The sequence below is a fragment of the Homalodisca vitripennis genome, chromosome 3 (genome assembly GCF_021130785.1).
Source record: "Homalodisca vitripennis isolate AUS2020 chromosome 3, UT_GWSS_2.1, whole genome shotgun sequence".
NCBI classification, from domain to species: domain Eukaryota; kingdom Metazoa; phylum Arthropoda; class Insecta; order Hemiptera; family Cicadellidae; genus Homalodisca; species Homalodisca vitripennis.
Window position 1 is genome coordinate 32,124,639 of NC_060209.1, and position 11,063 is coordinate 32,135,701.

At 32.9% G+C, this 11,063-nt stretch overlaps 1 protein-coding gene across 2 annotated transcripts; it reads right to left on the reverse strand.

Annotated features, from left to right (window-relative positions):
• Positions 1 to 241: 241 nt before the first annotated feature.
• LOC124356772 (venom serine protease-like) lies at positions 242 to 11,063 on the reverse strand. 2 transcript variants are annotated; one of them, XM_046807964.1, is made up of 9 exons: positions 10,939 to 11,063; positions 7,824 to 8,085; positions 6,435 to 6,490; positions 4,700 to 4,883; positions 4,329 to 4,530; positions 2,540 to 2,740; positions 1,527 to 1,684; positions 444 to 600; positions 242 to 342 (listed from the first exon to the last, which is right to left on the reverse strand). In XM_046807964.1, exons 2-9 carry the CDS (start codon positions 8,076 to 8,078, stop codon positions 314 to 316), a joined length of 1,242 nt encoding a protein of 413 aa, XP_046663920.1. In that variant the 5' UTR covers positions 8,079 to 8,085; positions 10,939 to 11,063; the 3' UTR covers positions 242 to 313. The 2 variants fall into 2 exon arrangements, with proteins under 2 accessions (XP_046663920.1, XP_046663919.1); XM_046807963.1 differs by lacking the exon at positions 10,939 to 11,063 and adding an exon at positions 8,555 to 8,727.

Below are 11,063 nucleotides of genomic sequence, written 5' to 3' on the forward strand. Positions count from 1 at the left end.
ATTTTCATTTTACTGAAGTGATTTTATCCTGGTGACAAACATTGTACTAAACTAAAGCTTTGTACTAATTGCAATAGAAACCCAAGATTTCAAGTACTATAAAGACATCTAATAAGAATTTTATTTATTTGTATTGATTAACTGTGTCTACTACATGATCCATAAATGAAATCCAAATTATGTCTATTTAGTTAGAGTTAGTACAATCTTACTGTAATAGTTAGGTTTATGAATGAATACATTTTAATTGTAATAAATACTTTATTGGTGGAATACAGTTTTGTTATGGCACAACAGTTTGATGGACAAGTTGTCATTGAGACTTGTAACAGTACGTTTCACCTGAAACAAACGTTATGTTAAGTTGTTGGGATATTTTGATTGTCAGATAAACTGTTATTCTACCATAGTAACTGACGTATTCTTTACCAAAACTAACTTACTCGGAGTATTATCGAGTATCCACTGAAGGAATGGAGCCACCTTGGTGTTGACACTGGGTACGTCGGTGGCACAAGCTTTTCCATAGCTCACTATTCCCGTAAACTCATAGCGGTTGATGTAATAGTTAAACCAGGTCAGCGGCCCGCCAGAATCGTACTTTAACAGACGTTACACATAACATTGTATTCCATTCTGAAATAGTTTTGTTTAATAAACTATTATTCAGGATATTATTACTTAAAATAATGTGCCTTCATCTTTTGAGGGGTTATTTGCAATTAATTTGTGATTCAGCAGAAATAGAATATAATCCAAGGCTGGAATTGAACAAAGGTACCAGGAGGAATTGTATGAATGATAGTGTTAATAAAGTTGACTTTCTTAAGTTATAACTGGAATTGCACAATGGTATTAGGAGGAATTGAATGAATGGTGGTGTGAATAATGTACATCTCAGTTGGCTTACTTAAGTTATACCTAGAATTGCGTAAAGGTACCAGGAGGAATTGAATGAATGATGATGTAAATAATGTTATGAAAAAATTGAAATTTGTAATGACCTGTCAAAAATAGTAGCAATATACTCTTAAAATTTAAGCACAGGTCAACTTGTGTATAGTTTCTAATGGGTTATTTGATTGAAATGGAACGACGATACAAGAAATTTACACTTGGATGATCCCTACAAAATAATAGATATTTGATTATTTTTAACACTTTAGGGGCCAGAGGAAAATCTAAACATGGGCACATACCTTAGAAAAGATAACAACCATTTGAAACAAGAATGTTTATGTCAATAAACTATGAGCATTTCATACCAATTATGTGTCTTTTACACACATTTATGACATTTGACAAATGATGTCGGTCATAAAGACTTCTGTTCCACGCCTGGTCTCTCATCTTATAAGCAAAATAACAGTGATCATCATCTAGGAGCAGCATCTACATCCATATTTTTGAAATCATCAGAAATCTTCTTGGTTTTATTTATAGTGTGTTGCAATTATAATGAAATTAATGGATATATTTTCAAATACTGTTGTCAAATTTTTATTCATTACTATAATTATAATTACCTGACAAGCATCCACGTTCTGCCTGTAAGTGCACAGTTGGGTGTATGGTTCTATGGTTTCGCCATAAGAATTTTTGCAATCTTGAATGTTGATGAGGTCTACAGTACCTTTCTGCAACACCCGAGATCGAGGACCTCCAAATTCTGTTGTTCCCCAACCTGTTTGAGAAACAATTTTGAAGTCAAACAAATAATTGAATAAGTATCTCTTAAAATAATATTAATATGTTATATCATCTGCATAAAAATTTCACTCTACAGGTACATTAGTTTCTCTCTTAAGATGTTTATTTGTAATTTTTATTAATGAAGTTTAATAATTTTAATGTACCCTTTCGTATATGTACAGTTTATTAGTTCTCTAGATATGACTAACAAACTGTTTCTTTTATTTTCATCTTCAAATGATCAACAGTACTCTATCTAAGCACATATAATATCACTACTGTGGAGGTTAATCGATTAAAAAAATATTTTCCATTGTTAACTGAAACAGAATCAGTAATACATTTTGAGGGATGCAATCTGATCTCTTCTTCAGCTAGATAACTAACCTACGTAGCCAGGGAAGAGGTCCAAGGGGTCGAGCCCCCCAATTTTTAATTTTTTCAATTATGTTTTTAGTAAACAATAATTATTATTTAAATAATTCAGTATTGCTGACATGTACTGCTGATAGATCGTTCTCAACAAAGAAACAGGTCAAGAACTTTTTAAGGAACAAAATGGAGCCTTTCTGTCCATTACAAGAAAATATCAGTTGTCTGGACCCGTCCCCCAAATTTTCTGCTGGCTACGTTCTTGCTAACCAGATATATAGCCTACAAACTAGGTTAAAGTAAATAAACCATACTAATATGTTGTGGCACATAGAAGTTAGAAATCACAATAAAATGTTATATGTTGCACACTATTAACCAACCATGTACAATCGGTAAATCTTCAGGCAGACTCAAGATGGGCTATAAATTTCTGTTCAGATTATAGACTACTTTTCCAAGGAAGTTAGCGTACCTAGAACCGTGACAGCCTCCCCTGTGAGGTCCCAGTTCCTAGACATGAAGGGCAGGCAGACAGGCCCCACTCTCATAGTGTATGCGATCTGAGACACTAGCTCTATCAGAGCTATGTCATACTGTCTAGTCACACTGTTGTAGTAGGGGTATGGTATGAACCGCTTCACTCTTATCAGCTTTGTTTCTGGTGTCTCCATACCTGTGACATAAAATTTAATTAGATAATGCTTTCTAGTTTATTACAAGGAAATTAACATTAAAGAAGAATTATGCATATTGGTGCATCACTTTTGCTATTTGGTGCTTTGAAGTTTTGATTTCGTCTTATGTCTCCTTATTGATTGTAAAAGTTTCAGCCCCAGACGTCTATGTTTCTCTACAAAAAGTATAAATATTTGTACTAAGAAACTTCATGTACGGCTGAGAGTGATAAATAACAGGTGTAGTTAGAAAGTTGAATTACATTACAACGAGTCACCTGTGCATCCCAACAATTGTACGAGGGTAGTTTGACAAGTCTGGTAAAAATTGAATAAAATATTATTTTAAAGGCAAAAACTCACTTTATTTCCCTACATAATCTCCTTGCAAGACTATATACTTGGTCCAGCGAGTTTCCAATTTTTTTGAACCCATCGGCAAAGTAAGCTTTGTCAAACTCTGCAATAGTCAGTGACAGCGGTTGACACTTCCTCATTCGATGAAAATTTCTTCCCACCAAGCCAAATTTTCTAGTTTTGGAATAACAAGAAGTCACTCAGAACCAAGTCTGGAGAATAGAGTGGATGAGGAACCAATTCGAATCCTAAGTCGAGCACTTTTGCCATTGTGGTAGCTGCTGTGTGGGCTGGAGCATTGTCCTGGTAAAACAGCACCTTCTTCTGGGCCAATCTTGGACGTTTTTTAATGAGTTCCTTTTTGAAACGATTCAGCAGAGAAACATAATATGGCCCAGTTATGTATCTGCATTTTTCCAAATAATCTATCAGTATTATACCCTGGAAATCCCAAAAGACAATGGCCATAATTTGTCCCACTAATAAAACATTCTTCTCCTTTTTTTGCACTCTCCCCACTCTTCGTCCATTGTTTGGTCTCTGGAGTGTAATGGTGGATCCAAGTTTCATCCACAGTTACAAATCTGCAAAAAAGTTCTGTGGATTGCGCCAGAAAAGTGTGAGATTCTGAGTAGAAATGTTCTTTCGTTTCTGTTTTTGGTCTAAAGTGAGCAGGAATGGCACCCGTCACGCAAAGAGTTTCTTAATGGCCAGTTTTTCATGGAGGATGCAATCCACTCATTCAGTTGAGATGCCTACAATGTTGGCTATCTCGTGAATTTTTAATCTTCGATTTTCCATTATCATATTATGCACCTTATCGATGTTTTCCTGTGTGGTGACATCAATGGGCCGACCAGAGTGTGCTTCATCTTATGTGCTCTCCAACCACGTTTAAACTCATTGATCCAAAAGTAAATGGTCTTCAATGTTGGTGCAGAACCCACATGGACTTATCCAACTCAGATTTGATATAAGCAGTTGTCTAAACCTTCAAATAAATGTTTAAGGACCATACGAAATTCAGTTTTCTCCATTCTATAGAACTACAGTTACCACTTCAGCTGGCTGCCAACAATTAACTAATATGGCTGCCATTCAAAAATTGCTAATATCCGTGGACATATCAGACTTACCAACAACAGAGCAGGTTCTGAAAATTTCCCGCTCTTTCATACAATTTACCAGATGTATCAAACCGCCCTCGTAGATTGTGAAAATGACACTCACCTGTGGAGATGTTGTGTTCTCCCACCACGACTGCAGTGTGCTCCACTTTCAGGGGAGGAAGACAATGATTGGCTGTGATAACATAGCGCCGACTGATGATGGACGCACCGCATACAATAACAGCTCCACGTCTAGCATCCACTAGACCTGCCATGAATGGGAACTCGTTGATCCCAGTTTCTTGTCCCCCAACAATTCTTGCCTGTTAAAATATCATGGGTGCATTTTAGATCTCAGAGTTTTCAAAGACTCGAAACCATAATAAATAATGTTTGCCGTTGTGTCAAAGCCAAAGTTAAAACAAAATTCTGTGTTAATTTTGGTGCACTAAGAACTACTCAGTTTCTATTTCCTAGTATTCTTCCACTTACTCTGTAAGAGTATCCACAGTCACAGTCTTCATAGATAATCGCTCTCGTACTGTAGATCTCTGGCTCCTCAGATACCACACGACAGAAGAACTTCCCGCCTCGCCTCTTCTTGCTGGAGCGCAGCTGTATTCTAATTTCATTGGACTCAGAAGTTGCTCTGATTGGATTGCTCCCACAGTAGGATCTAAACAATAGTATTAGACTTACGTTCACTGATTAGTTTCAATTAAGAATAAGTGTTGTGGGTTAGTCATGAGGCAACCCCTGACCGAGCACACGGTGCAGCTGTGTGCTGTAGTGGTATCGTATGATTTCGCAGGCACTTACGTTAGTAACACGCATAGATTATTTTGTTAAAAAATATCATGTCATCCATTATAACACGGAGCAACAACAGTGAATTGCTATGTCGTTATTTACTCTAATTGGTGAACAATAAATAATTATACATTAAAATACCTGTAATAAATATCAAAATTTAAAATAAAGTACATTATAAACCATTGTAAGCCTTAGCCTTAATTTGATATAAGAGGGTATTTTTGTTTATTGTAGGACTGTTAAATGGCAAGCTTGTAAGCTAATTATTAAAAGTGACAGCTGTAATAGATGTACCTTTGTAATGTTGTTGAAGTTTTAATTTTTTATGCTTATACTGTAGTTTTTTTCCTTTACTAATGACTACTGTTCAAAAGACTGGTGCTACAATACATGTGAGAGACAAGTTATCAGCAAAGTAATTGAGTGTTGTGGTAAAGGAGCGCGAGAAAAATCGTTGTTTTGTCTTATATATAAGGCAACTGTGTAGGTGGTAAAGTATTGTAACGTGTCTGAAAAATTTGTAAAAGACATTCGAAAAGAAGCAAAGATTAAACTGAATGAAAAACTTCATAGACTTGGAAAAAATAGGAAGTGACCTGATAAATTTCAATGCAGTTATAGATGATTTTAATAGGAAGGTTATTTTAGACGTAATAAGGGATTTTTATGCCAACAAAAAGGTTGTTCCAACTTCAAAGAAATTGTACTACGTGAAAAAATAGGGTTTAAATGGCTCGACTGATTGTGTATGTAGGAGCAACAACTAATAGTAATTCTTGTTTCATTTTTCTACCTTTGTCAATGAACGTTGAGAAGGATCCATCTATGCTTTTAACTTAATTATTTCAATGAGCTGCCATTTTGTACTGGGTTGAGATAGAAAGCTCTAGTTTCCGCTGTTCTTCTTTTACCAATACCTTTTAAATGAGGTGTCACCTAATTATTCTTTACATTAAAAAATTTTGAACCACCCGTCCAAAATCCCATTTTGGGGAATTGGGCAAAGTTGTAATAGTGACTAAAAAGCTCACTTTTATTTCCTAGAAAGGTGTCCTAAATTCCATCCCTCCATCTTTATCCATCAAAAACTAAACAGAGCGTATCCATACTTTTAACTCACACTATATATATAAATTTTCATATTTTAGTGGTTTTGTATTCTGGTGTTATAATCAGAGAACATGCAAACAATTCTCCAAAAATTCCGACTTAAGGGTAATTGAAATAGGCAGATTTCATAGAAATCTGCCTGATAAGTGTAACATTAATTCAGAAGTTTTCTCCAACTTTTGTATCTTGTAACCTTAAAAGCTGGTCTGAGTACAGTCCCACTGGATCATATAGTAATATAGTGTTTCATAATGCAATCCAGATTCTCCTAATGGAGTATATTTATAGCACTTAAAAAACATACCTGGTCTCGTTGTCACCAGTCGAGACAGTCAACGCATCAATCTTGCAACCATCACTCTGAAAATATTTAAAAGTAAATATTCATATCATCTCTACTTAGTACGCCTAAATGAAAGTACTTTTGAGCGTGTGGATGAAATGGTTAGATGTGTTTTATATGGGACATTCTTTGGCTGCACAATATTGTGTTTTACTAGCTGTAAAAATACATTTTGTTCTTATCGTTCAAATGTAAACAAAAAATTTTTCAATTTGAATTCGACTTTATTTGGTGAAATGAATGTGTTATGGGTGGTAAAAACCACTCTAAATGTTAATTCAGACCAAAAGCTATACCTGTTCCAAATTTCAGCACAATCCGTATAGCAGTTTCAGCGTGATTCGAGGACAAACCTCCAAACATCCAAATATCCAAACATTCAAACTTTTGCATTTTATAATATTAGTGGGATATACAAGAGTTGTTCAAATCTATTTACATAAATTGGTTTACAATTTAAGAGCTAGATTTACCAATACTTTTTACATTTTTTTTAGTTTTTTACCTATTACAATATTTTGCCTGTTATTTTCATACTCATTTTCAAATTTGAACTGAGGTTGCATGCAAAATTTCAAATGTATATCTCATTTCATTTTCGAGATGTCATGCGGACAGATAGACAGACAGAAATAAAATTTTTCAAACCCCATGAGTGATAGGCTTTGCTAAAGCTCAGCAAAATATCATCTTAAGTGCAATGAAGAGATTTGAATAAATAAAGAACCTTTCAAATAGAAATTTTTGTTGTTTGGTTGCTCTGTTTGGTAGTACAAGATAAAGGAGCCTATGTGACAAACAGCCGGGAACTTTATTAATACAGGTAAGTTGTTTTACACTAAACTTGTTAGAAACAGTTAGTGAAACGACCTTGAGTTTTACTCCATAAGAACAATGTTATACTTTAAACACTTTTACAACCTTATTTTTCTTCATAAAATATATTGTTGTAGATGTCACGTTCTAAAGATCTTATAATTAGACATCCAAATGCCTTTTAATTTTTATTTTAATCTATACTTTTTGAATAATGAAACAATAAATTACGAACAAGCTTGATATTTTTTTACTTTATACTTTGTTTAAGTTTTTTTTTTTAATAAAGGAGAGGATCCCCTTTACAAGTAAAACATTTGTTTTAATTATGTCTTTAAAATTAGACAACTGCCATAATTTTATAACTAAAAAAAGTGTAGAAGAGTTTGAGGTTTAACATTGTTCTTATGGGGTTAAAATTAACATGGTCATCAGTACAGCTGACTCTTAATACAGTTTTTTTCATTATTTAAAACCAATGAAATGTTTGATATTTGGTGGAAATTAGGTCTGCGGAGAAAGACATTTACTTACACTTGGGATATCGAATTCGTCACAGAGAAGTGATATGGTGTAGTTTTCAGGGGCTGAGACGCACCAGGTGTATTTTTGACCTGGAGAATAGGTTTCTGGGTAAGCAGGGTTATAGATTGTATAGTTGGCACCACTGGACTCTAAAAGTATCTCAGAGTCGCACTTGCTCCCAGATCCCTCATCAGATATTGTTGTTGGTATAAGCAACAAGAGGGTGAAGTGATAGAGGTAGGCATTGCCCTCGGTCAAACCCATTACTCACCTGCAGTGTCAGAGAAATTGGATCACAAATTAATCACACCATAACAGTTGATAGCATTGCTACAACACAGTTTGAAATGTTCTCAAAAACTCAACTGGTTAAAAATGTGTGTGTATAATTTTATATAAAGACAATAATTCAACACTAATTATTATACAACCCACTGAGAAGGATAGTACTATTTCAGTCATTTAACTTTTGATAAAAGAAAATTTAGTTTCTTTCAATAATACAAAATAATATTTATCATTGTTTCATAACTATAAAAATCTATCTTAACTATATTTTATTTTCTAAACCATTCCATTCACAAAATATGTTTTAAAGTAAAAAGTTAGTAATTATAAAACTTTAGTACCAACAAATGATATCTTAACTCTTTTTAGTAGAATATATAAAATAATTTTTTTAACTTTATTAATAATATATGAAAATAAATTATACTGTAAAACATTTTAAAGTTACTTACTATGGTAGTCTATTCTAAAAGATTCATGTGCTATGAAATTTGGAATATTTCCTGTTCAGGCCTAACACTAACGCATTTTTATCATTTTCGTCAAATAAATTAAGTAAATTAGATTAAAACTTAATTACTGTTTCTTAGAAAATGAAGACGTGCCAGGAAAGAGCAATGATAAACACTGTTTATGCTTTTTCACGGATTAGTTTTAATTTGTTGCGCACTGATAAAGTTTATGTAATACTTTAATGCTTTAACTGAGTTAAACCGTTCATTCATAATTAAAGAACAGTAGCATGGTTTCTTCGGTTATTTAAAAAAATTGTGATGGTAAAATTATATATATTTTGTTACTATTGTAGCGTATTTTAATATTTTGTGATTAGCTGAAGTCTATTTAATAATTTCCAAATTCAAGTGAAGTTCAAGTATTTTACTCCAACTCACACAATTGGTTAATACAGAGAATCAAAAAGAATGTTTTCTATTTTATAAAGTAGTAACGTGTATTGCAAAGAAGAACAATAATTTTAAAAAATTAGAAAATCTAAGTATAATACTGTTCAATTACAATTAACAATTCAAATAGTGAAGCTTATTGCTTTCTATTCATACAAGTGATTACAGAGTTTTGTTATATTCTTGAGTGCCTTACTAACCTATCACAATTATCAAACATATTGTTTTTTTCCATTTCCAATTCCTCCACACATTCCTACAAAATGATATTTGTGTTCCATATATTCTTATTATTGTAATGCCAATACAATACGAATAAAATCCAAAAAAAAAAAAAAAAAAAAAAAAAAAAAAAAAAAAAAAAAAAAACACCAAATGCCAATAATTTATTTTTTAAATATTTTACCAGTGTGAAGTAAATCAAATTACATCAAAACCCTACAAAAACAAACAAACAAAACAACACAAAAACATTACAAGTAAAACACTTAAAAAAAAACTAAATATCACGTTGATTTATTGTAGTAAAAATTGTAACACACTTCAAAGTTATATACCAAATACTTAAATCATATACAGCGAGGGGGTCCAAAGGGTACAGACCCCCAAATTTTCTATTTTGTCAATTACCTTTTTAGTACATTTATTTAAATAATTCAGTATTACTGACATGTACTGCTGAAAGATCGTTCTCAACAAAGAAACGGGTCAAGAACTTCATAAGGAACAAAATGGGGCCTTACTCTCTGTCCCCTACGGGAAAGTATCAGTTGTCTGGATCCCCTCCAAAATGTTTTCCTGGCTACGTTCTTAATAAGAATCAAAATGTTTTGAAGTCAAAAGTACCTACTTTGCTACATATGGCACCTTTAAAATTGCGTCTGTCTGACATATGATAGAAAATCTTTGTCATAATTACATGAAAACAACAAAACCAGTTTATTTCCTGCTGGATCAACACAGGGGTTATTGTGTCAAATTAATAGATAACCAAAGGACTTCAGTACGATTCTTTTACCCAGCAAATGCTCAGGTATGCTTTCCTTGTCTATTAACCTTACAACTCCAAGCTTATGAAATATAAGGTAACTTCTCAATCCAAGGAAGTAGCATTGGTTAAAGAAGTAGATCTGTGTTTATATTTAGAAAATAAAAACCCTCTAGGAAAGGAGAAACAATTTAATTGAGCTATGAAATAGGCAGATTCGATCTTCAGATCAATACAAAAGCTGAATATAACCCTCGAAAACAAAGAAGAGAAATCAGAAAACATAACATTAAGCAATATTTCCACAGAGCTAAGCATTAATCCATCTGCAGCTAGTAGCCCTGATGTTACAGATGCAAAGGACAATGATGTGCAGCTGATCACTCAAATATGCCTATCAAAATATGCATATATGCCCTTTGTCACTCCCTGTTGATGATAGTAGTATTGGAAATTTAATAAGAGAAAGATATCAGGCAAAGGAAGAGGGTTTTGCATCGTTATTTGTGCCTAATACATCAATTCTAGAAATAAAAAAACGTAACTGATTTTATTTTGGGTTAAGATAAGGCACAGTATTTAATTGAAGATTTTAAATAAGGACTAAATAAAAGTTGTACAACAATAATTATTTTAACGTCTTAATATCTTTTAGTGATTTCCCCATAAAAAAAACCTTTCCGTGCAAAAAGTTATATAAAAAAAGTTTAAATTATTTACATTTTTAAACAAGCCAATTTGGTGTTTCAGACCTTTTTTAAGAATGCTGATTACAGTATATTTGTATTTTATAATTTAAATAATCAAGAATACTTATGTTATAACCAGTTATGTTATGTTTCAGTTTATAACTGAAATTATTAGTTTAGCTTATATTTGATTAAACAAAACTAAGTAACTTTCTGAAACAAATTATAGAAATGCAAGATACACAAGTACTCACAGACGTTAACGCACAGTGCAGAGTTCTGGGCCCATCTACATCATGCAGCGGCAGATATTATGATTGTTATCATTTGACAAACAGCTCCATCGCTTCCAATGCCATGGTCTCTAAACTTATTGGTT

Excerpts from the sequence above, each read along its gene's own strand:
- LOC124356772 (XM_046807964.1), bottom strand. The coding sequence starts at position 8,078 with ATGGGTTTGACCGAGGGCAATGCCTACCTCTATCACTTCACCCTCTTG. Across the intron at positions 4,884-6,434 it reads ACTGGTGACAACGAGACCAG|ATCCTACTGTGGGAGCAATC; the intron begins GTATGTTTTTTA and ends ACTATTGTTTAG. Across the intron at positions 601-1,526 it reads AGAACGTGGATGCTTGTCAG|TACGATTCTGGCGGGCCGCT; the intron begins GTAATTATAATT and ends CGTCTGTTAAAG.